This window comes from Sebastes fasciatus, chromosome 7 (genome assembly GCF_043250625.1).
Source record: "Sebastes fasciatus isolate fSebFas1 chromosome 7, fSebFas1.pri, whole genome shotgun sequence".
NCBI lineage: Eukaryota > Metazoa > Chordata > Actinopteri > Perciformes > Sebastidae > Sebastes > Sebastes fasciatus.
Genome location: NC_133801.1, coordinates 17,906,850 through 17,932,752, shown reverse-complemented (window position 1 = coordinate 17,932,752; position 25,903 = coordinate 17,906,850). Strand labels below are relative to the sequence as shown.

The 25,903-nt window shown below is 40.6% G+C and overlaps 2 protein-coding genes across 2 annotated transcripts in view; both read left to right on the top strand.

Annotated features, from left to right (window-relative positions):
* Positions 1–11,005, top strand: part of elna (elastin a) — a 48,358-nt gene extending 37,353 nt beyond the window's left edge. The window contains exons 20-43 of the mRNA XM_074640786.1: positions 152–202; positions 324–422; positions 578–613; positions 791–1,045; positions 1,203–1,367; positions 2,830–2,997; positions 4,579–4,731; positions 4,838–4,924; positions 5,038–5,070; positions 5,366–5,446; positions 5,577–5,654; positions 5,752–5,895; positions 6,075–6,218; positions 6,398–6,541; positions 6,779–6,841; positions 6,942–6,971; positions 8,066–8,158; positions 8,244–8,279; positions 8,652–9,582; positions 9,679–9,705; positions 9,802–9,816; positions 9,939–9,965; positions 10,727–10,756; positions 10,965–11,005. Of these exons, the coding sequence (XP_074496887.1) occupies positions 152–202; positions 324–422; positions 578–613; positions 791–1,045; positions 1,203–1,367; positions 2,830–2,997; positions 4,579–4,731; positions 4,838–4,924; positions 5,038–5,070; positions 5,366–5,446; positions 5,577–5,654; positions 5,752–5,895; positions 6,075–6,218; positions 6,398–6,541; positions 6,779–6,841; positions 6,942–6,971; positions 8,066–8,158; positions 8,244–8,279; positions 8,652–8,788 (1,997 nt within the window). The 3' untranslated portion in view covers positions 8,789–9,582; positions 9,679–9,705; positions 9,802–9,816; ... (1 more) ...; positions 10,727–10,756; positions 10,965–11,005. The remainder of the gene's footprint in view (positions 1–151; positions 203–323; positions 423–577; positions 614–790; positions 1,046–1,202; positions 1,368–2,829; positions 2,998–4,578; positions 4,732–4,837; positions 4,925–5,037; positions 5,071–5,365; positions 5,447–5,576; positions 5,655–5,751; positions 5,896–6,074; positions 6,219–6,397; positions 6,542–6,778; positions 6,842–6,941; positions 6,972–8,065; positions 8,159–8,243; positions 8,280–8,651; positions 9,583–9,678; positions 9,706–9,801; positions 9,817–9,938; positions 9,966–10,726; positions 10,757–10,964) is intronic.
* A 13,659-nt stretch (positions 11,006–24,664) lies between these two features.
* limk1a (LIM domain kinase 1a) overlaps positions 24,665–25,903 on the top strand; it is a 57,839-nt gene continuing 56,600 nt past the window's right edge. Inside the window, exon 1 of the mRNA XM_074641971.1 lies at positions 24,665–24,803. Within this exon, the coding sequence (XP_074498072.1) occupies positions 24,746–24,803 (58 nt within the window). The 5' untranslated portion in view covers positions 24,665–24,745. The remainder of the gene's footprint in view (positions 24,804–25,903) is intronic.

The following is a 25,903-nucleotide window of genomic DNA, read 5'->3' as shown; positions in this document are numbered from 1 at the left end:
AATTTTTGAATAAGGGACATAATACAAAAAATGCTGCAAACTTAGCTGTTAACAAACACACTAAAATAATTCTGCTGTAGCAACAACATACATGGCATAAATCTTAACTTTTACTGGGACTCACTTACGTATTTTCTTTTTCTTTCTGCAGGAGTGGGGGCCGGGGGCATCTCACCTGCTCAGGCTAAAGCTGCCAAATATGGTAGTTTACCACATTCATTACCAAGACAATGTTTTTCTATCAAGAAAAATATGATACAAGTTGTGTAACATCAGTACAGAAGTTATTTGTATTTTACTAGAGTCTGTGCTCTCTGCTGCAGGTGCTGGTGGTTTAGGAGGTGTAGGTGGCTATGGCGGTGCTGGTGCTGGTGGTGTTGGAGGTGGCACTGGTGGACTGTATCCAGGGCAGGTGCCAGGAGGTATAATATCTAGCAAAAACATAAAAAATAAAACAAAAATTCTATAGCCATGTTACGGGCTTCATGACTGAAAAGTTTACTGCATTCTTTTTGGGGGGTTTTCTATGTACTTTAGTTGTAAAAAATGTTATCCTATGCTTCTCTCGATTTTACAGCAGGATATGGAGCTGGGTCCAAGGCTGCTAAATATGGTGAGAAATTTCATATTTTCTGTATCATGGAAGAATATTTATAATTATTGACAATAATTATATATTGTCATCTTTTTTTCATTATCTATTCACCCATTCTGCACATAGCCGAAAAGCTATTACCTCACATATTACCTCAAGTTTAGTAAAAATCTCTCCATTTATATTGACCGGGAGGAGTACCATGGGGAGTACCGGGAGGAGTACCAGGAGGAGTACCAGGAGGAGTACCAGGAGGAGTACCATGGGGAGTACCTGGAGGAGTACCAGGGGGAGTACCATGGGGAGTACCTGGGGGTGTACCAGGGGGAGTACCTGGAGGACTACCATGGGGAGTACCTGGGGGTGTCCCAGGAGGAGTACCAGGGAGGCTACCGGGAGGTGCACCAGTGTTTGGTGGATATTCACCAGCAGCCAAGGCCGCTAAATATGGTATTGTGTATAAATGTGCACTTTTTTCAACTTAACATTATGTTGCACGATGCGCTCTAAAATTGTCTTCACTAGTACAGAATACTTACTCTATGTGGAGTAAGTATTAGCTATAATTATGTTTTGTCTTGCCCTCCCTCGGCCATGCACACTGAAGGACTAGGACTCGGAGGCACAGGAGGACAATTAGGGACAGGAGGACTCGGAGGCACAGGAGGACAATTAGGAACAGGAGGACTCGGAGGCACAGGAGGACAATTAGGGACAGGAGGACTCGGAGGAGGCGGAGGATATTCTGCTGCTGCCAAAGCTGCTAAATATGGTATGGGACTTTTTTGTCAACTAAATATAAAATCCAATTAATTTCAGAAACATCATTATTTTGTTTTGCTTCGCTCAAGTCTCTTGCAAAAGAGATCCTAATCTCAATGACATTACCTGATTAAAGGTTATACACCAACTATATATACTACGCAGATGGAGAACTTGTTTCCATACAGCCAAAAAAATCACTTAATTTTAAACCTTTTGCATCAAATAGTAATATTAGCATTATTTTTTACTACAAAAAGGATGACGAAATGTGATTTCGGTTGGACTCAAAGTCTGTAAATATGAACGCGATCAGCTCTCAGCTAGAACAGGCTGACTCTGGCTGACTCTGTGGTCTCATCAAATGATTATTTAAAGCAACTACAAGGAACTTTCATTTTGTGTTGGTTTTGGTGCCCCCTGTGGACAAAAGCAGTAGTGTTTTCCCAGAATGAAGACTGCATTTCCCATGAGCACCACCGCTTCATGTGGTAAAGATCGTGATCTGAAAGAAAGACGCAACTTCTTTTTAATACTATTATTCCTTTTTTATCAGCTGTTTGTAGGATGCATATCGATTTACTAGGTTTTATTAGGTTTACTCCTTTCAGAGGTCTAGCCTCTCAACTTTATACAAACTACTGTCAATTGCGTGCATGTTGCTCACAATCACAGAAAGCTTTGCGGCGTTTGCTTTGCTTGACAAATGCAGCTAATGTTAGCTACATTCAAATAATGTTAACCGGAGAGTTTGCTAGCTTTCTTTTAGGCACCAACGTAAATTCATATATTGATGTAAAACCATGTCTCGCATTGTATTTCATAAATAAAATAGATACATACCAGTGTAGGAGGAAGAGGTTAAATGAATAGTTTAAAATCCCACAATTCTCTCCATCTGTTGAAAGACCAAGGTTGACTCTTGTTTTTGCCCGTCTTCTATCACTGTCCTTTTTAGTTTTTTTTTGGTTCTTCTGTGAATCACTTTCTTTTTCTCTTTGCTGATCTTGAACCAGTATCAGCCATAACCACAAAATATAACGTAAAAAATACAATTCTCTAAAGACAAATCTCCTGCTTCCTTTTAACTTGCTAACGTACTACTCACTGCCTAACTTTGCCTGTGAAAATGTAAACATAGGCTCTTCTGGTCTGCGTGCCGTCTGATTTAATGGGTGACAGGAATTAAGAAAACTATGTAGAAATAGCCAATCTTCTAGCTGATGGGCTCGTTTTCTTATATATGTCATATAGAGGCATCAGTATTAAATTGAGACTGTGTCATAACCAGTTAAAAACACCTATAGCCTACAGTAACACAACTACACTTGGTTCTGTCACTGTACTCACAAACGCATGTTCTTCCTATTTGCTCCATATTAATTGCCATCAAACTCATTTAAATTGACTAGATGTAACCATCCAGCTAGTTTTACATGAAAACGCTCATTAGATAAACTTGTTTTCCACAGGAGTAGGGGGACAGGGAGGCACAGGAGGATTTGGTGGAACAGCCGGACTGGGAGGCACAGGAGGATTTGGAGGAACAGGAGGATTTGGAGGAACAGCAGGACTTGGGGGCACAGGAGGATTTGGAGGAACAGGAGGATACTCTGCTGCTGCCAAAGCTGCTAAATATGGTAATTATAGATTACTATTCTGAAATCTCAGAACTTGTTATGTGTTACCTGTGGGTGGATATGGATTCTTAGCATCCAGTGATGTGTGAGTCAGATAATACCAAAGGCCAGGTGGTAGGACATGACAGAAACCTGAAAGGCGCTGAAATTGAGTAAAGAGTGACCTCTATAGTAGATAAAACATGATAAAGTTCCCTCTAGGGTGTCCTTCCAGTGGAGAAAACATGGTGAAATGCCCTCTTGGTTGCCCCTACGGTAGATAAAACGTGTTAAAGCGCCCTGTAGGGTGTCCTTACAGAAGAGAAACATATTAAAGTGCCCGCTAGGGTGCCCTTCCAGTGGAGAAAAAGAGATGCAGTGCACTAATGGGTGCCCTTAAAATGGAGAAAACGTGATGCAGGGCCATATGGACTGCCCTACATGCTAGAAAAGTTTCTGCGCGCTGGTGTGCCATCACACGCAGCTGGTGCCCCTTTTATTTTTTTCGCCCCTGCCCCTCAGATAGCCTCAGTCGGCCACTGATCTGATCTGACATTGCTACCTTTGCCACCAACTCTACGGTCTTGACAATGTTCAAACCTGGCCCCCTGCTACCTACCATTACAACTTACATAGAGTCTGCTTGATAACACTTTCAGATGCAAAGCCAGTGAAATAGAGGTGGTGTTGCATACATCTGCTTGTGTAGTATGCACAGGAAAAGAAGAAGGTTCACTTCATCAATTTGCTCTTAATTCTTGAAGGGCGGGTCCATTATTATTATAACTTCACAGTGATGTTCCTTATGTATTCAAATCTCCCAGTTTGGAGGAACAGACAGGACTACTGGCACGGAAGCAGAGCAATGTACTGCTGTGTGGCTGTGTGGACACCATGTTAGTAACACAAACAAACTAACCAATCGTTGCAGCGGTAGACCAGCAACTCCTGTGTTCTGAGAGGTAAAATGACTGTTTTTGTGAATGGAGTCTGGTCTGGTGGCTAAGAAGACCGCGATATAATGGCTTCAGTTCCCCATCAGAAAGGGCTGTCTGATTGCAAGTAAAGCGGTGAAACGATTCTAAATATAACATACACTTAACTGATATTGTTTTTTTAGGTGGCCAAAATACGTTTTTCTGCTGCTCCCGTCCACAGCCACTTTACCTTGCTGTCTGACAGCTGGGGAACTGAAGCCGTTATATCGCTCTCTTCAAAGCCACCAGACTACATTCACAAAAGCAGTAATTTTACCTCGCAGATCGCGGGAGTGTAGCCTACATACAACCCCACATCAAAAAATTCAAACTAACCCTTTCAGTTATTTCCAAACTCAGCACAGCTAACTCTGACTGAGCTAGTGCTAGCGTTCACATTATTTATAACCTTATTGATTAGCTTTGATTAGCTTACTTTGGTAACCTACGGCTGAGAGGGTGTTTCCATTTGAAAAGAAATGGAACAGAACGCAGATGGACCTACACTTTAATTGTTCTTGATTGTTCTAAATACTCTGAATTCAAATGCCAGCAAACTCACTGAGAATCTACTTTGTTAAACGATACCACCAGCTTTACATGTAAATAAATATGTCTTTCACAGGACAAGGGGGACTGGGAGGAGCAGGAGGACTGGGAGGAGCAGGAGGACTGGGAGCTGGAGGACTGGGAGCCGGAGGACTGGGAGCTGGAGGACTGGGAGCTGGAGGACTGGGAGCTGGAGGATACTCTGCTGCTGCTAAAGCTGCTAAATATGGTAACTGGATTTCAATCTCTAGAAAAAAATATTGCAGACCAAAACCATTGCATTTTAAGTAGTATTTTAAGTGTGCATGATTACATGATTGACTTTTGCATTAAAGGTCAAGGTGGTGCAGGGGGAGTTCCAGGTGGTGGTGTAGGTGGAGGAGGAGTTCCCGGAAGAGTCCCTTTTTTCCCAGGATATGGATGTAAGCAAGCCCCACAGACCTTTGACCTACTCAAGTAATAAAAGAGATGTTTTATTAATTTGGTAAAATAAGATCACTTTTTAATCGAACCTTGTGGGCATGTTGTGTTGCAGCTTTGGCAGCCGGTGCTAAACCTCCTAAATATGGTGAGACTGTGATCTTTACCATTTGACACAGTGTAATGATTACCATGTCATAAGGTGTGGCCTGACTTATTTCTCTTATGCAGTGCTGATCTACTCACTGATTTTTATGAAAACACTATTACATAAATCCAATGTTACGATCAAGTTTTGGAAAATTGCACCTTAAATGCATTAATAGATGTAATTTGGTTGGCTAAAAAGGTAGTGGCAGTAGCTTACAAATAAATTCTGTTGATTGTAATCTTTCATCTGTAACAGTGTAAGAGAGATTAGTTCTTTATTCACTCCCCAACAGGAGTCCCAGGAGCAGGCCTAGGAGGAGGCGGAGTTCCAGCGGGAGCAGGACAGGTACTTCCTGGTGGTGGCGGCTATGGTGGTAAGTTGTTAAATTGATATATCAGTGTAGACAAAAATTATTTGTACAACGAAAGTGCTTCTGCTGTTTCCTTTATGATAATTCAATCTAATGAATTCTCAGTCACAAACATTTTGTTGCCTCCCGACAGGTTATGGAGCTGGTGCTGGAGTAGTACCAGGACAAGGAGCTGGACAATACTATGCTGCCGCAAAAGCTGCTAAATACGGTCGGTGAAGAGACACAAAAATACTACACATTCAGAGACATTTTCTTGTGAATTAACTCATTCTGATAAGAATGGTACAATTTTCAAATTGAATTAGGAGTTCCAGGAGGAGCTGGAGCAGGGTTAGGAACAGGAGGACTGGGAGGGACAGGAGTACAGGGAGGAGCAGGAGGAGTTCCTGGTTTGGTACCAGGACAAGGAGCTGGACAATACTATGCTGCCGCAAAAGCTGCTAAATACGGTATAATAGATAAGCACACAAACACAAATATCACTCATTCAGAGACATTCAATGGTGTATAAATTAATTCTGATAGGAAATGTTGAGTCCATTTTCTCACTTTCCTAATCTTTTCCTTCTTGTTATTAACTTTTACTGACTAAACTAATCATGCAACCTGCTCTATTTCCCTTGATTAGGAGTTCCAGGAGGAGCTGGAGCAGGGTTAGGAACAGGAGGACTGGGAGGGACAGGAGTACAGGGAGGAGCAGGAGGAGTTCCTGGTTTGGTACCAGGACAAGGAGCTGGACAATACTATGCCGCCGCAAAAGCTGCTAAATACGGTATAATAGATAAGCACACAAACATGAATATCACTCATTCAGAAACATTCAATAGTGTATAAACTAATTCTGATAGAGACTGCTGAGTCTATTTTCTCACTTTCTTTATCTTTTCCTTCTTGTTATTAACTTTTACTGACTAAACTAATCATGCAACCTGCTCTATTTCCCTTGATTAGGAGTTCCAGGAGGAGCTGGAGCAGGGTTAGGAACAGGAGGACTGGGAGGGACAGGAGCTCAGGGAGGAGCAGGATTAGGTCCTGGTTTTGTACCAGGACAAGGAGCTGGACAATACTATGCTGCCGCAAAAGCTGCTAAATACGGTATAATAAATAAGCACACAAATATCACACATTCAGTAATGTATAAGTTGATTCTTATAGGAACTGATATATTTAAATTATTATAGATATATTTTGTCTCTTTAATCGTATCCTACTTTTTATTAGATTGGCGCATAAACTACACTCATTTTCTTGTATATAAACTGTGCCGTACTATTACAAATTAGGTAGGGCACAGTTTTAGGGAGTTGTTCATTTTGCTATATTTCCCTTCAGGAGCTGGAGCAGGGTTAGGAACAGGAGGAACTGGAGGAGTTGGACCCGGGGTTGGAGCTGAAGGTACTGTATGTGCAGTGTGTATGAAAAGATAGTAGAAATACTATTATTTGTCATCATACAAAGTATGTGTCAGGATAAAGATATTGATGTTTTTATGCAGGATATCCAGGCGGTGTGAAACCACCAAAAGGTGAGCACCTGGAAACTCTTGTAATCATTTAGTGGTGTACTAATAAAAATGTCCTATTTCCGAAATCACCTGCTGACAATTTCCATCCAATCCAACGCAAGTAAGGTAGCCCATACCTTAGCTATGTCCTTCAGCTCTTCCTGGGGGATCCTGAGGCGTTCCTGTACCACATATACAGGATACTGTATACTGTACAAGTTACTGTACCTTAAACGTACAAACAATGTTGTTAAATAACAGTAAACGCCAGATTATAGGGTCGGTCCATGAAGAGAAAGGGCTCCTATCTGGACTTGCCATCTTGTGGTGATATTCAGCTGTCATACAGAGGGAAATACACCTTAGAGGAAGCAAATGCCAATTTAAATCTTCCTATTTGGTGTTGTCTCTTCATTAAGTCAAGAGGTAAATTCCACAACAGAGTCAATAGAGAAGGGAAAAGTCAGATCAACATCTCACTCCCAACTCAAATACCGCTGCTTAGTCAGTACCCCTCGGCATCAGAGTAGCCCTCTTGCGTTACTTTTGGACGGACTGAGTACAGCGTGTCAATATACGCTCATTATTTATAGTGCCCTTTCAAAATACACTTCCGTTTTCACAGGAAGTTAAATTTAGGAAACACAACCACTTAGTTATAGTTAGGAAACGGTCGTGGTTGACGTTAACTTCACTGACTAGCAACTCACGTGACTCACGGGGCTGACGATACTAACAACTCACGTGACTCACGGGGCTGACGATACTAACAACTCATGTGACTAACGACTCACATGACTCCACGAGACTGACGATACCGATGACTCACATGACTAACGACTGACGTGACAAAATAGGCCAAGTTACTTTTAGTTTCACACAGGACACAAACACCGGCCTTCTGGTTGAAAATATTTGTTTCACCCATCCACCCACCCATCCACCTCCCATCCCGCCCGTCCTGAACGGACTCTCGCGCTATTAATAGTACGTCACTTACTCCAACCATCGAATAACGTTTCAATTGGAGACAAACTGTCACAAAAGCTGCTTATATTGTAAAGTAGCAGATCACAGTGTTATCCATTTGTTGACCTCATATGTGCCTCTTCCAGGAGGCGTCACCGGAGTAGGACTTGACGTGCCAGGAGCGACTCCAGGTACAGCTGTCGGTGGAGGCCCAGATGGTTCTGCTGTTTTGGTACCAGGTAAACTACTGGCACAATACAGTTTCTTATTTTCTTAAATGAAAAGTTTTTTGCATTGTGAATGATGATTTTTTTGCTTTTACAGCAACGGATCTAGGTCCTGTTGGAACTGCTAGACCAGGTACAGTTAAATACCAAGACTCTGCTTTTCCTAGGACTTTTACAGTACACACATTTACACATGTATGTTTTTGTAGTAGCTATAAAAAGGGACGGAAAGCACCATTTCCACTTATAATTGGCAATTGCCCTCTACCTTGGGGCGACTGCACCAGTACTGTACCATCATTTATCCCCTCTACATGTCTTCACATATTTCCTGCCCACAAATCTTACATGTTGTGTGTATCGCTAGTGCTACCAGCTATTGACCACCTCTAGCTTACAGCCTCACAGCTGTGGCAGTTTCATAGTCCACCTCACAGCTTTTGCCTCATCAAGTCTCTCTCACTCTGCGCCTTTTTAATGTACAATGGATGTTGTCTTTTGGCAGAGCCCACGCCTATTGCCGCAACTGTCAATACCCCAGAGGTCCCACGGCCCAGTAAGACTCGCTGTTTGCATGAAACCTTTGACCATGAAGTGAAATCTGTGGTATTTAATATATATCAATTTGTAGTTGAGTTTTAATGTATTTGTCACTCTGATGTAGAATGGTATGTTTGTCATCAGCATTGCAGTGCTGAAAGAGAGGTTGATTTAGTTCCTCCACTCCCTCATTATTATGTCAGTTGTGGCCACAGCTTGTCTCTTTTTCTTAACAGTAATAATAATGTCTTGTTCACTCCTTTGCATTTTACTAACACTAACACTGTGCTGGATATTCATGCATATAATAGCTGTAATTTCTGAATAATGGCAAATCTAATGTATTCATTTAGTAGACATTCAGAAGGAAGTGGTAGATTAATGCTGGAATATTCCCACATTCGATTGCTCTTAAATGTTTACAGTTTGTTTTTGACAATATGAATGCTGCACTTTTTCCTGATTACTGTTACAGTTCAAGTTCTACAGCGGGGGATTTTTGTGATTTATATTTCCATTGTTTCAATTATATAAAACCATTGCCATGATAATAATGTGACATTTGATCTGCAGTTATATATAGTAATGTATGTACATGAACTGTGAATCCCCTGCTATAGAATACAGTAGATTGTTGTTTCGTACGTCTGCTGTCTTGACATGATTTTCTTGTTGTTTTGTATTATTTAGGAAGCAGTTTGTCTTGTTCTTATTGTTCCTGTTTGTTTTTCCCCATACCTCCCTTTTGTACAATTTGGTTCTGTTTTATAGTTTCATCATTTTATTAATGTAACCAACAAAATTATTGAAAACTTGACAACAAGACAACTTGACTGATTTTCTTTTTTTATTCTTTTTTTGCACGTACTCTTGTGGCTGATGTGTGAAAACAGGCGGTGGGTTAAGTGCTTATTTTTGCAGTTACTTCATTTAATTCTGTAGTATGTCTTAACCTGTTTTTAATGGCCTTTTATTCCTGTCTGTTTTAATAGTTGCTGGTGGAATTCTTCAGCCTAGTGGTAAGTTGTACGTATGAAATTGTTTTTAATTAATGGTTGTATTGAATATATACTTATTATACATAGCTTAATGATGGTACTTTTTTTATTTCACAGCTGGCACAAGTGTTGGTAAATATGTAAAAAATTCCCTCATATTGAAATATACCAACGAATACTCAAAAATGTATAATCTTTCACAGCTTGTATTCAGATATTAAATATGTGACCATATGGGTATTTATATGTCACAGGTGGAGCAGGAGTTGCACCCTCTGGTGGTAAGAACAGTTTTCTTTTTCTTTTGCACATGCAATATTCTGTTGGAGTTGTGTCAGACGTAGTGTTTCTTTCTCTTTAAACTTTATTTATTCTCAGTGAGATTGCTCTCTCTTTATCAGTTAACTTATTTTATGCGGGATGTTAACTGATGTAACTTTGCCTGTGTTTTAGTTGGTGCAACAGGCCAAGGTCAGCCTGATAAGTGTAAACAATCTCTGTTTGGATCTGACATTTACTGATATGTTACAAATATAACAGTAAGGTCACGCTATGATATCAAGAACCTCATTGTTTTCCTGGTCATGTGACTTTCATAGTGCAAAGAGCCTGAATAAACACATCTAAACAAATTATTACAAGTCAATTATTATATGTTAAAAGTCTTAATAAAAAATATATAATCTGTAATCAAAGTCAGTTAGTTGAGTCTAAGAAATATCATAACGCACTAGGTAAACCTTATTTTAGTATTAATAGCTTATGTACAGTGTTTGCCTTTTTTATTTGGGTGTATTTTGTTGTAGTTTTTTTCTTCTGGCCACTTATACATATAGGCTATATATATATATATATATATATATATATATATATATATATATATATATCATAATATTTTCTTTTTCTTTTGACAAGCTCTGAATTTTTCCAACAGCTTAGGAAACAGGCTCTCTTTCTTGTGTTCTGGCTCATCTGTATTAATTAATTAACAGATTTTGTATAACGTTAGATAGTTCATGTATTAGTCTCTTCTCTCCTTCAGCTGCAACCGGTTTCCAACAACCTGCTGGAGGTAGGCCAATATTTATACTTTTATTGATTTAAGAACTCCATGTTGTTTTTAGCTTTCAAGCTGTGTTTTGTCATTGAAACTTGAAGGGGATATGATACGTCCATCTGGCCACACGGTGGAGACAAAGACAGATACAACTGCTACTCTATGGTCGTTTGTGTCTGCTGCAGTCAGTGACTATAATAATACTTAAAAATGCTGTTTTCAGGTGTTGGTGTTGGCACAGGTGGCAAAGCACCTAAACCATTCTTCCCAGGTAAAGATGGCTAATAAATCTTTAATCACAATTACACATTACAATAATGTATATGTTGCATGATAACCTACTTTCTCTGATTCTCCTGCTTGTTGCATTAAGCTTATCTTGCTCATTCCATTGCCACAGAATCGACATTAAATCAATTGTTCATATAGGTACTGAATATTCAGTCTCACCGTTATCTACTGTATGTGATTCCGCAGCAGAAAAAGACCGACTAAAGATCTTCTGTTGAATAATGCATAATATTAACCTAATCAGTCCTGAATGGTTCTGATCTTCTACATGCAACCCAGTGTTTGCAAAATTCATATATCTAGATTTGTATAATTTGTAAATGTATTTATATTTATGTTGACATCCTAATGATGTTATCAATACACTTTTTATGATCCCATTTGTTATAGATCATGCTTTTACACACTGTGTTTATCTTACTGTGCACATTCTGTCTGGACAGTTAATGACTCGACTTGAATCAATAAAAACGGCGGTTAATATAGTAGGAAAAGCTGCATCAGGCCTTTCTCTACCCAATTACACCTCCAATACACTGAACAGTCATCACTTTTATGCATCTGCAGGTTTGCAGTTTTACAGTATTTTTTCTCTATTCTGCACTATTTTACCTGTGATGGACTTGAGACCTAATGCAAGGTGTTTCTCCTGCCTTTCATTTAGTCCAACTGTCAGCCAACATCAGTCAAATATCAAGATAAATGTTATTGTCCCCCGAGAGGGACATTTGGTTGGCTGCAGGAACGTCCATATAAGACAGTAAAACAAACCAAGAAACACTGAATAATTAGGTTAAAAGAAACATACAGTATGGGGTCAAATAAATGTTAAAACATTGGACACTGTCCAGATAAAGTAACGATACATATTTCATACTTTTCAAGGCAGAGTGTAACAGAGGGGGGAAGATTTACCATGTGTGGCCTTTAAAAAAACAAACTGATAATGTAGAATTGTGATGATAGTACCGAAAATCTACATTAAATTCCTCTTTCATTGTTGATTCATCTCAGTTTTACAGGTGTTTAATGATTTAAGAAACACTTCACTCGACTGATTGTTGAACTCAATAACTAGTGAAGTGTTTTTCTAATCGTAAGATGTAGCTGGAGAGGAAGAAGCCAGCATGGACAATTGTTATGACTTCATACCTCCAGTCTTCTAACACCTTTACTCCACAGGTACAGGAGTAGGTGTTGGTCCAGCCGCAGGTGGATACCCCTATGGTGGATACCCCTATGGTGGAACCTATGGAGGCAAGTTCCCTATATGTTCTACACACATTTATTTATTTCTTTATACTTCATTTTTTAAATTTTTTCAAGGTTGTTTTCAAATATGCAATTTATAGTTCGTAATTACAATAGTTCATAAACCACTTTTTTAAGTAGTTGAGCTTATAGACGAGCGCAAATATATAGTAATATCATTTACATGGGCACACATATCCTCCTCCATGCATCCTACTTCACGTCAGGTCACCTCCAAGCATATGTATACTGTATATGCATGCGTGTTAACCCATGTAGCTATATTTTTCCTTCTGTTAGACTCCATCTTTCTACACACATCTATAGGCTTGTTTTAAATGGTATTGTAGTATTACTTCTATCCTTTCTGTGCTTCAGTTCCTTTTGGTGCTGGTACCGTACCATGTGCCATTTCCATGAGAAAGCTCATACCTTGTTGTGTTGTGCTTTTTTTGTAGCTGTGGGAGGAGCAGGAGGAGGAGCAGGAATCCCACTGGCAGCAGGAGGTCAGAACACACCTACATTTCATTTAACATGTGAAATAAATTTTTTTTCGTGAACCTTAAGAACACTAGACTCAGGTGTCAGTTAATAGGGAAACATATAGCATAAATACTGCTTATTTCCCCTTCAAATTATTTTTTTCTTTTAAAGGCAGGGTGGCCGATCTTGAGAAACTAGCAAAAAGTACACTAGATTTTTAAAAGTGATCCAACCGAAAAACCGAGCCCAATGTTGCCAACTCTTTTCCAATGAAAGTAGCTAGCAGCACCAGCTGCTAACTAGCTCCAAAAGTCCCTAAATCTAGAGAGAAAGTCGCCAAATCAGCAACACTGACAGCCCGTCTCTTCAGGCCTCCCTCTGAAGCCACTCCCCCAAAATTATCATTACGAACATAAACATATAATTAATGTGAACGGCGAAAATGGCTTTTGTTTATACTCAAAGTTGTCAAGCTAGCAGCTTGTGGAAGACTCCGGTGGTGCGCAATGAGTGCACGGGTAGAGTGCGTGCAGGCAGGTAGACAGGCAGGTAGGTAACCCGTCCAATCATTACAATTAGGCCGAATGAAAAGATTGCACAGGTTTATTACAGTCCTGCGACAGCCACAGATACCGGATTATTTTCTTTTTTTTTTGTCAGAGCATTAGATTTATTCATTGCTGTCGGGATTTAATGAGAATTTCAACTAATAGAACAAAAATGTTTCTAAAATATTTACCAACCCTGCCTTTAAGTTGTGGTTTTTTTTCATGATAAGATTGGTTTAATTAATCTATTTCTTGGACGAGCCAGCGCCCCGACACAAACTGTAGGAGGTGAATTGACCAAACGGACAATAATGCTACTTTTCTTTGTAATCACGATTCAGGCGGATACAGGCCATATCAACATGGTTATGGTTATGGTCATGGTATGTATGAGAGGAAAGGAGGCTGACAGCACTAATACACAATGTTCCCCGACTTAAAAAAAAAAATGAAAACGTTCTGCTCAGTGCTCAAAGTGACAGTTGGTCAGGAGATGCCATCGCACCGCACTTCCTGTGCAGGAAACTGACCAACATGCTGATAAGTCTCTGTGTGGGGCAGGAAGGAGAAGCCAGCTGGATACTTTGATGAAAGAAATCAACTGGTGTTTTAGTGGAGGCAGTATTTACAGTCTTTCTTTGCAGGACAGCTATGGGTGAACCATGTAAGAATCTTAAGTCATCACCACATCTAAGCCAGTGTTCTTTCTCTTGTGACAGGTGGGTTGACGTATCCCTCTGGAGTCGGACTGGGAGCTGCTGGTGCTGGTGCTGGAGCTAAACCACCTAAACCAGGTAGTGTAACAGGCCTGTTACTGTTACATGGAAACATAATATACAGTATATGTGTTATGAACTTGAGTCTTACTGCTTGGAAAAGCTCTTTAGTGGGGCATATGTTGGCAAACACCAACCCCGATTTCACGCCAATGCGTGTAACAGACTTGCCTGTCCATCAGAGGATAGCGTGTCAGTGTCACATTTTGCCTCATCTAGGCGTGACTATTACACGCGTGCATGAGGAAAAGCGTCATGGTTGATCTTGAAATAAATACATTACCTAAGTAAAGTACATATGGAAACAACGTAATATCACTACGGAAAACATGTGACAAACGGCACTAAAAAAACATGTAACAAACGTCACTAGCGAAACTTACAAAACAAACCAGTCTCCTGGTTGAAGGTCCTGTGTTTGTTGGACCCATCCACCTTCCCTCCTGCCCGCCATAAGCTGCGTCTCTCCCCTTTTATTCTATGTCATTACATTGCAGTTAGTTGAGACTACATGGTGTGAAAATGACACACCTAAGGCAAGAACGGCGTACTTATTGCACGTTTTTGCCTTGCACATTATTGTGACATTCACACGACTTTTTATGTGACTGGGCTGCAAACACTGAAAATGAAGATCCATTTGTATCTGTACTCGATATTCTACCTTTCTTTCCCCTTTAATATTACTTGATTTTAGTACTGTATCTTATAAATTATTTTTTTAGTTTGTATAGTTGAGTGTTAGTCAAGTTTTGTTTCCTTTCATTGTGACAAAGATTCTGCTGAATAAATTAGAATGAATGTATTGAAATTGTATTAAGTATCCTTTCCTTTGCAGCATGAACATAATCTATTTAGTATTTTGTCAGAGAAGCTGAGATGTCGTGTATTAGTGAAGTTTGTTTAGCAAGATAAATAGCCAAATCTTTACAGAATCCAGCTCCACCAACGGCAGTAATCCCAGCAGTGTTACAGTGCCGTTAGGAGTTTGTAAATGGAGCAACATTTCCTGATGAGGACTGATTACTGTTAGTAACACAGTGTGCAACATCACTGTTTGAAGATAACACAAACCCCTGAGGAGTCCTGCCCTGAAATAGCAAAACTCAGCCAGAGGACGTTGGGATGAGGTCGTTACTGTGACCTCAGCTGAGCCACGGGCGACATCTCACTTCAGGGGGGAAAAATGACAACAGCTATAGAAACCAGAAAACTGATAATACGTCGTGCTCACTACACAGAAAATCATAATAATAGGCACATTATCATGATTTGTTTATTTGCTTTTTCATTTGAACAGGCTATGGCAATCTTGGAGGTGGCGGTGGGTATCAGCAAGGTGAGGAGCGCCGCATATTTGTTCAATATGTTCTGCAATATGTTCCTCCTGTATTATCATCTTTTTCTTTGAAAAAAATAAAACAACAGTGTGTTAATATGGCACACATTTCACTTCAGCTGTCCACAACACACTGTACACTTGGTGCAGTGTAGCTTCTGGTCCTCCTCTGCCCGTCAGTGAGGGATGAGTGTAATCACACAGCAGCAGCCGGCAGTGCCGCCTCCTCTCACCGCCCCACAGATACCGTACAGGCCGGTCATTAAAACTCATGGCCCTAATCCTTCTCCCAGTGGCCACAGAGATATTTGTCTGTGTGAAACGCTTCCACAGATGGTTTAATAACTTCAACTCATTTGCCAGTAGAGTAGAGAGCTTTGCCAAATGGTGAATAATTATTGGCTTCTCCAAAAATAGGTCAAGTTGTCACATTCACTGTACTGTATGTATCACTAGTTTGTTTATTCACTGACATTTAATGCTACTAGATTTCCTGACAACACTAATCATTATGTTGATCGATCCAACTCATATTGTCAGTTTACACACTAATGACATTTTTCTGTCAATGAATCTCCATGGTAACTGCTTTTAATTTCACAGGTGTGGCTCCTGTGGCTCCTGGTTATGGTGGAGGAGGTTACCCCCAACAGTACTACCAAGGTACACTGTAAAAACTAGTACTTTCTTTAAAATAATTAAAAAATATATATATTGCAACATTTTGCACTATTTTATATTTGAATCAACAGGTCTTTTTTTATTAAAATTAATTCAAATTTATATATATGAATGTACTCACAAAATTCACGTACAGGTTAGTTAAAGGGGTTATGTAATTTAATCACTTCAACTCAATTACATTGAGTAAATCCACTTCAGTTTTTAATTTAAGGCAACAATTTTCTGTATTTTTTGTTTTTAATTATCAGATTTAAATATAGAATTTAAGTTTGAATGAATACCAGAAAAAAAAATATTTTCAATTTACTAAAAACAATATGGCAACAGTTTGCACCACTTTTTTTTTTTTTTTTTACATAAATGAACTAATCTTTGTATTCTGTGATGTGTACTGAGAATAAACATGATACAAAATATTTCAAAAACATTTATTTAAAGACAAAAAGGGAGAAAAAAAAATTAACAGAACAGCAACATGTCCATAAGGCATAACCCACATGTGAAACTGGTATTGTCTTTTAAAGGACGACTTTGCCGATTTTCAACCTTATCTCTATTTATTCGCATTATACAGATTGTTGGCCATGTTCTCTGTGTCTCTACTAGTGTTGCCCCCTGTGTATTTATGTGACTGTGCATAAAGTAAATGTTAAACTTTCACTTGCTGGCGAGGATGTTGCAGAATTTTCTCTGCTGATGAGTCTGTGGCAGATAGAGACGGTACACAGCAAACATTATAGTAGTGTTGGTGGTAAACAGCATTCTGTGCGGTGACCTTTGAGGACCATCGGTTGTGTCATAAATCAGTGGAAGGGACCCAACAGACGACACAATAGGGTCATTTATCTTAAGGAGGTGGAGGCAAAGGAAGAAAACCGTAGCAGGAGGCTGTGTGAGTGTGTGTGGTTGTTTAGAAGAGCAGTTAGACTTGTTTCTTGCAAGAAAAATGGGCGAATGCAAAACGCTACGGTTTGAACATAATTAATAGTATATAATTATTGATTTGGTTTAATGTTGATGTTGATTTATTTTATGATCTATACTTTCTGCTTCATGAAAGTACCCATTACCATGTTTACTTCAGTATAGTTACTCAAAGGTTTTTAAACCCTTTTCGTTCATGTTTTTGCTGCAACTGAAAGCCAAACATTTGACCTCCACATAGACGAGGATTTAGAGCACAGACGATTCTTTAACTTTTCATCCTTGTTTCTGGATCAGGAGGCGGATTAATGCCAAACTGCCGACAGTCAGGTAACACAGCTGGATTGATGAAAGGGCAGGAAAACTGATCCATCGCTTCCCCTTTAGAGCTGAGAGCATAAAGGAAGGGAGAGGAGAGCTACTGCAGAATGATCAGAAATGTCACCCTCCCCAATTTATTAAGATTATTCTCATCCAATTAAGGAAACCACATGTTGAAAATATTAATTTATGGCTCATTAGCCCTGTATGTTTTTACAGCTTATCTTGTCCCTCTTCTCTCCCTCCCTTTATGCTGGGCGCTTTCGCCTAAACACAATACAACTCCAGCTTCTGCACACTTCCACTATGTTGGTTTCCAAGTAATCTCCCACACAAAAACATGAATTATTACCATTTTACTAGTTGGCATACAGATGACATACTTGATTTCTTTAGCTCATGCAAGTAGAAAGGGCTTTTCACTTTTAACATCATTTTATTTCTAATACCTCACGTGCAACACATGGGAGGTTGACTTTGCATAAGGGAATTAGATTGTGTTTGAATAACGATGACCTGCCTTTTTCTCCTCTGAGCACCTAATTACAGAGAGATTAATTGGATTACTAATGACAGAGGAGCAAATAGAAATTATATTGCTGTTTAATGTAATCTTCTTCCCATTTGCAAAATACATCCGAAGAAAATTTGCCGGTGTCAGAGCTCACGTTATTCAAATTTCAGCTGCTTAAATGAGCAAAACGACAAGCGCCTTCCCTCTGCCAAGCTTTAACTGAGATTACTTTTCTGTGTCTTTTAAATGCAAAACACTGACAGGAAAACATCACAGTGTGTGTGCCAGTCTGGTTACTGAGAGCATCTGTGGATCAGACAGCTCAGCAGATCTAAGTGCCTCTCATGTGATTTACTACTAATGTCAACAGTTTTTCCTCACCACATACTGGCAGGATGAATACTGTAAATCAACCACTGTGACAGATCCAAAGTAGTTTCATCTCAGCATTAGTCTAATGATACCATCTCTCTGTTGTCTAGGTGGATACGTACCGGCCCCACTGACTCCTCAACAAGGTACCAAACATCTCCTCAAATGATCTCTCCATGCACCCAAAAATAGAAATAAAATAAGTAGTTTCAGTCAAACAAATGTCCCCTGCACCTCAGCCTATTTTCCAATTTCTCTCCCTGCTCGTTGGCAACAGATTATTTGGATGAGATTGGATAAGGGTGGGTTGGGACTGTGTGTGCTTGTCAGTGCAGATGGCACAGCACAACCAGTATGTTGAACTCGTGATAATCTGCATTTTCCTGCACATCTGAGATTAGGGCCGGTTGGATTATTTCAAGGAACGCACGTCTGGTGTCTTAGATAACTACAGTTAGTGGTTTGATCTCTCTTTCGAGGACACCTGTGTGAATTAATCAAATACATTTTTACTCCAATGCACCGGTTTTCATCCCACAGTCCAAAGACGTGCATGTTGGGTTGATTAGTAGGTGTGAATGTGAGCGTGAGTGGTTGTCTGTCTCTACGTGTCACGCCTGTGATTGACTGGTGACCTGCCGAGGATGTGCCCCGCCTCCCGCCCAATGTCAGCTGGTAAGCGGGTCCAGCTAATGGATGGATGGATGGATCCAATGTGGGATTACATTACACATAATAATACAACATATAAATAACCGCCCCCAGTGATTAACATTCATGTTCCAAAGAAAAACAGTCATTGTAGATGTAAAGGAACAGATGGTTGGCTCTTACACAGATCCCTTTGCCAAATGAATGAAGGCTCGACTGAAAGAGGAATGTCATCATTATATAAATTCACGTACATTACGGTCCAGCTAGTCCTTGTTATTTTTTATGGCAGCCCTTTACTTTACATCCCATTCATGTCACAAATTGAGTAATGAAACATTTCATTTCTCTGTAGGGTTGTCTCAGAAAATCTGAGCCCTCAGTGACAAAATCAAGCACTTTTAGTGAACGTACATTGATAGTGAGGAGTTGCCCTGAAGGGTTACAGTAGATTATAGCTTGTTTCTAGCTGACGTCTGCAGCATACTCCCTCAATACTGGACCAATATAAAAAATTGTTGTCCCCATTAGTCACTTAGACCCTAAAATACTGGAAAATAGGGTTGAAAAAACACCAAAGTTTCCCGTTTAAGTTAAGATTGTAATGCCAAACTGCTATTTCCAATGTTAAAAATGAACTTTCACACATTGACTCTGGCAGATATATAATATACTGTGACAAATTCTTAACAAGGCAGCTGTTGTCCTCTTTGTCCGTTTGATGGTCTAATACACACAATGTGTTTCATCAGTTGTTCCTACAGGAGCTAATCTGATAGTCTTTTATCAACAAATGTCATTACGGAGTAAGATACAATTCTTGTCCAGTGCATCAGTAGCCATTTCTTCTTCATATCTCACTAAACCTTATTAACAGTATTGAACATCCACTTACATTGTGTGAGTTGCTCTCTAGCTGCCACCTCCATCAATAAATCCATCTGTAATTTCATTCACAGTACCTGTGTTTGGTTCAGTGTCAGTGAACATCAATAAGTCTCCTGTCTTTAGTGTATAACAGCTTCTCTGGGAGGTGCCGTGCAGTAGTTGCTGGATGGATGCTGCCACATGTCCACTAGTTGTAAACTTCACTCAGCCATACCAACAAACACGACAAGTCATTAAACATTTATAAACTGTAGCATTAGGGCATTTTTAATTAAAGTAAATAGCTGATTTGTTTGTTTTTGTTGTTGTTTTGCAGCCAAAGCAGCGAAGTACGGTCCATTGCAGAGCTTCCTTGGTGGTGCAGGTGGTGCAGGAGGAGGAGGAGTCTACAGAGGTGATAGACTTTTACTAACTCCAGCCAGTTTGAACCACAGACTGTATATAAAGATGGACGATGTGTCTCCACTTCCTCCGCTGTACAAAAGTGAAGCCAAAATATTCCAGATACGGGAGCTGCCATCTTGAGAGATTTTGACTCCATTAGGAGCCAGAGTGCGCAGTAGTGATCGTGGATCTCGAGCCGCGCTATCGAGGTCCCACACCCCCACACACACACACACACACGAGACAATCACAAGCCGAGCACGGCCGCGGCTTGCTAGTGTGAGCCCCCTAGCAGCTCCGTTAGCACCACGGTAGACACAGCAACTAACCATAATATAGATAAAACTACATTTATGATCAAACTGACATATATTCTATTACACAGGCTAGTGACGGTTATGGAAAGTTAAAGTTACATCTCCTCTTTGGTACAATTCCCGAGCCTCCAGCTGCGTGACTACTTCACTCAGAGCAGCTGTCAATCATGATGTCTCACCCCATTTTTAGCGCATCAAATAACTAACTAAAACCAAACTTATCAGAAAAATGAACACTTGAACATACGTCAGCGTGATAAGAACTACCTTATATGACAGAAACCATCTTTTGGGAAAAATGTATTTGATGTGTACATTGATTTTTTTAAGTTTGGCCCATGTCCCGTCCGTTAACATGGAGGGGGCGGGCTTTATCACCCATACCAAAGAGTACAGAAGCAAAGAGATAAAACTCCGCTTGCGCCACTTTGGACTGATATTCGGTAGAATATGATAATAGAATACAAATAATGTTGTTTTACTTTCGTAGGCAGACGTTTTACAGGCGTCCGGTAGTCGCTTTCAGTCCAAAATGTCGTAAGCGTAGCTTTGCTGCTGGGCGCTGACGTTGCAATGGAACAAACAATTCACTTTCACCTCTTGGCAATACGTTCTTTGCCTATACTGCAGCGAACCGGCAGGAGGGCGATCGAGATGTTTTGGCTTCCCTTTTGGGGAGCTGTCATGTCGTCCATCTTTATACACAGTCTATGCTTTTTGACAAACAACACATGAAGGAGCCTGCTACATAAAACCTGTGTGTGCACTTGAATTATCTTCAGTGTATTCTTAGAAACGACTAAACTATAACCCCGTTGTTGCTGCAGGTGGAGTCGCAGGATGCCAGGGCAAATACTGTGGGAGGAGGAAGTAGAGGATGTCTTGTGTAACCTCAAGAAACCATGGTGCTACTGCATGATCTAGAATGTACATTTTATATGCAAACAAACCCCATTAGAAAACATGTAAAGTTGTTGTTTTTTTTTTACTTGACTTCAACGTCTATTTTTAATACAAACCCACCGACCCAGAATTTTGTACACGCTCTGATGTGACGTACGTTATTGATTGTGCCTTTATCGATAATGTGGTCAAGTTAATCAGCTTTAACTCCCCCGCCCTACTGCACCAGCCTACTTTAAATATAAAGAGTGTGTGTCACTATGTGTTGTTCTTGTGCGTGAATGTGTGTGTGTATATGGTTGTACTGTTGTGCGAAAGACTGACTGAACCACCGGCTGCCAATGTGACCTATGAATGATCTCCCTTTCGTTTTTAATCCTAAAGCAAGGTGAACTGTCCTCAGTGTCTCACCTCGCTGTGCAGAGCTTGTCATCTCTCTGACATGTCAGAGGAGTTGGGGTTGGTCGAGACTCATCCAGAAACTGAAATCTGGCCAATCTCAGTGTCGTCTTCAGCTCCTCTGCTGCTATTTTTAGGCCTGCTGGGTATAAAGCAGCGGGAATTGGGGCTCTGGCCAACCCATCTGCTCTCAGTAACTTCGCTGATTCTAGTTGCTATGCAGTTCAGTTTCCTCAGCATTTTTAATGTTGCCAAACTTGTGATGTATGAAGAGCAGTTTGTGCTCTGAAGAACGACATGCTGAAGACAATCAAAGTCATTACAGGATGTTTAAAAACCACGCCAAAGCAGTGCTGCCTTTTACTTCCAAGTAGATTAGAATGTAACTCAGATATAGCATGTACATTATGTATGTGTGAATGTTTTAATTATGTGTCTGGAATAGTCTGCTTCAAATGTTTAGTCTCATTCATTTATGTAACTTGTCATTACATGATTATTCAAGATTTTTTTGCACCATGCTTTGACTCATAGCTTTATTGTTATCAGGAATGTGTGAACATAAAATGAGAACAATCCTTTGCTTTTGCATTTAATCACTGTTTAGAATTGTAATAAGCGTTTGTTTAATGGGAGAGCTCGAAGTGTTAATGTGAGGCAGAAGCTCCCGTTGTTCTTCATTTTACTTGAGCTGCTTTTAAAAAAAAAAAGGCTTACTGACAAAATGTTCATCAGCGCTGTTGCCAAGTGACCCCATCTCTCTCTCTGTAATTGTGTACTGTATTATTTTGTACTAATTTGATATTCGCTGGCTTCGGTTCCTTCACTCGGTGCTGTGTAAGAAACGTCTTTGAGCCTCGCCGGGTCAGACCTTGTCTTATGTGCCGTGGGATACTCTTCATCTTTATTTAAAACTGTTTTTTATAAGGAGGAACAGTGTGGTTTTGCACTTTTTATATTTCCACGACACACATGTGACTTGTTCCCGGAATCCAGCGTTCATTTGCTTCATTAAATAACAAAATAAAATGTGTTAAAAGATCTTGTGTCTTCCTATTTTTCTTTCTTTATGGGTGCATTCCAGGAAGCAGCAGGAATTTGTCCTGTGAGTTGATGAAAACCACCTGGTTCGGGGTCAGTCCGCTATGAGCCACATACCACACTGTAATAATATCTCAGGTTCAACTCTTGTTGCATCTCAGTTCTGCCAGATCTTTTACTGTCCCTCCCACTGGGCAGAATGAATCAGGAACCATCAAATTGAGTGTATTTTTAAATCCGATACGTGAGTGAGTTGGCAGAGCTCTTCATTGTAATGACAACAAACAGATTAGGGGCAGACATTTTTGCCTCCGCGGTGACTATAAACCGACTGTTCTTGTTGTGCCAGCTGGAAATAATGAACTCATGTTGCTGTTCTGTGAACGTCTCCCGGGAGAACCACTGACCCATATGATCCGCATCCTGTAGAAGTAGCTTACAATGTTGTACCATCAGCAAAAGTCTGATAATGTCCCACTTCAGACATACTACAGTATCACTATGGGACAAGTGCATATTTATGAGAGGCAATAGAAATGCTCCCAGTATTGCATTTAGCACCTTTAAAGGGACTGTTTGTAACTTCTTCCACGTATAAATCAATCTGGGTCGCTTGCGCGCTTGCGTGTAGCTACGCTGTTCAGACAAGACTTCAACACAAACTACACGGAAGCACCAAAACCACAAAGTTATATCTAGTGAAGCCCGTCTTGCAAAACAGTGTTGGCCGCGGTCGGAGGATGCGGGGGAGACCGTAGCTTTGGTCTCCAGGGCCGGAGTCTCTGCTGTACTCTGCTCCTCTGCCTGCTTGCCTTCACACACACCACTCTCATTCTCTCTATTTCGCTCCACTCTCACATGCATGCGCGCACACTACACACTGCAGAAGAGTTAGTTTAACTCTGAGAATATCTAGTGAATGTACAGTGGACGTTTGTGCAGAAATAACTGCTGCAGCTCCTCCAGACCAACAGAGGTTTCCCGTGTCTTGTGAAGTGACGGGGCTCCGCAGCAAGAAACGTTATCGTCTCCAACCGGGTGCCGGTGTCTCCCTCCGGCCGCGGTTGGGAGGCTGAAGCAGGAAAAGCCAACACTAAGATCAGCATCGATTCATGGAGAGAACCTTCGTCTGGTCGGCTAACATTACTGCCAAGCAGGTGAGTGTGTCGCCTCACTGTTTTGAGCGATGCTTGTTCATGTCTATTTAGAGCGAGCAAGCCCGAGCCCGATGCTGACTTTTGTTGACTTAACGGCCACAGGTGTCACTGTTAACAAGCATTTCTGATCTTACAAACAGTCCCTTTAACTGTTAATTTATTCCTCCGTATTTGTTGAATTTTGTGCTTGCATGAAGATAATCCCACATTTTTTACATGTTCAGCTGACATTTCAGTTGATTTCAGTGCAGCTGAAATTTAATCTTTTAACTCTTTAATTTCAGAAGCAACATTTTTACATTGTCTCAAAAAGCCTCAGAGACAGCATGATAAATGATAAACATTGTAATTTGTTGCCTTTTTCTAGCTTTCATTTTAAAATAGCTGTAAAATAAATAGGAGGAATTATAATGTAGTTATTTTTTTAATGTGCCCACTAACTAAACCCAGTGTGGTGTTTACTGCACCGCCCTGTGTTCCTCCTCCCCTCCCCTATACAGAGATGCATTAATTAGTGAGGGAGTGCTGCTGGTTGGTCCTCTCTCTCCGGCTCTGCAGCTTCATTGGTCAGCAGCTCTCTTGAATGAAGCGCCGCAGAAACTTGCAGCAGCAGCCAGGCAGCCAGGCAGCAGGAGGAAGCTGTGTGAGCCGCTGCAGGGAGGAGACCGAAAGCAGCTGCGGTGGTGGTTGTGGTCGGACACCGGTTATCTGTCGACCAGAAGCGGCTGGCTCTCTCCAGGAGCTCGGTAGTCGGAGTGTGAATGAGGTTGATGCTGCTCTGCTGCACCTGGAAGGACGAACGCATGGGAGAGGAGGAAGGTAAGGAGATGGCTGCATGAGGCTGCAGGGCGGGAGATGCAGAAAGGATGCTGCACAGAAGCATCATGCTTTGCACTATTTTTTCCTGCTTTGGGTGTCACCAACACAGACAACAGTGTTGGTGTATCTGCATGCAGCAGCAGGCTGTATGTGCACATTGTGCTGCAGCTGAAGCCATGTTTCCTCCCTGAGTTGATGCACCCTTCATGGGTTCTCAGGCAAACGAACCTCAGCAGCAATAATGTCTGCTATCTGCTGCTGCTGCCAGCTCATCCTTTCCAATGAACACACACACACACACACACTGCTGCTCTCTCTCTTTAATGCATTACACAATTAATTGATCCAACTCTGCAGAATGGCTTTTTCCTGAAACTATAATTAACATTGTCCTCGTTAGAGAAAGGGAGGAGGAGAAACTTATCTACTGAGAACAAAAGTTTCTATGTTTCTCCACCAGAAGTATTTTACTTCAGTTATTCTACTGTTTGTGTTGTCTGTTAAATGTGCAGGTGTTGAACCCGATCAGCTCCACAAAGGCTTCCTCCCCTTTGATCAAACTGGGATTTTCTGGCTCCAATGACACCAAAGTCCCTTTAAAAACATGATAGTATCACAGATGCTACATCTGCTTTTTCTGCACTCTGTAATGTGGTAATTGTACTTTTTGCCCAGAGTGATGTGGAGATGCAGAAAGGATGCTCCACCGAAGCATCATGCATTGCACTATTCTTTCTTACTTTGGGTGTCAACAACACAGACAACAGTGTTGGTGTATCTGCATGCAGCAGCAGGCTGTATGTCCACATTGTGCTGCAAACTGAAGCCATGTTTCCTGCACCCTTCATGTTTGGGTGCAGTGTTCACCCTCAGGCCATGCACACTATAGTCATTATAGATCTAGCCAGATATATTCTGCTTATAAACAGGTTGTTACATTAATAAAATACTATACGGGGTGATTAATGCACAATTACACAATTTTATAAGGTACAGCTTGGGAGTTATGGTCTTAGCCAACATCATCTAAAGGTTCTGCAAAGTTTAACTTAAATGAAAATGACTTTTATACAATATGTTTATTGGGTTTTCTTATTTTC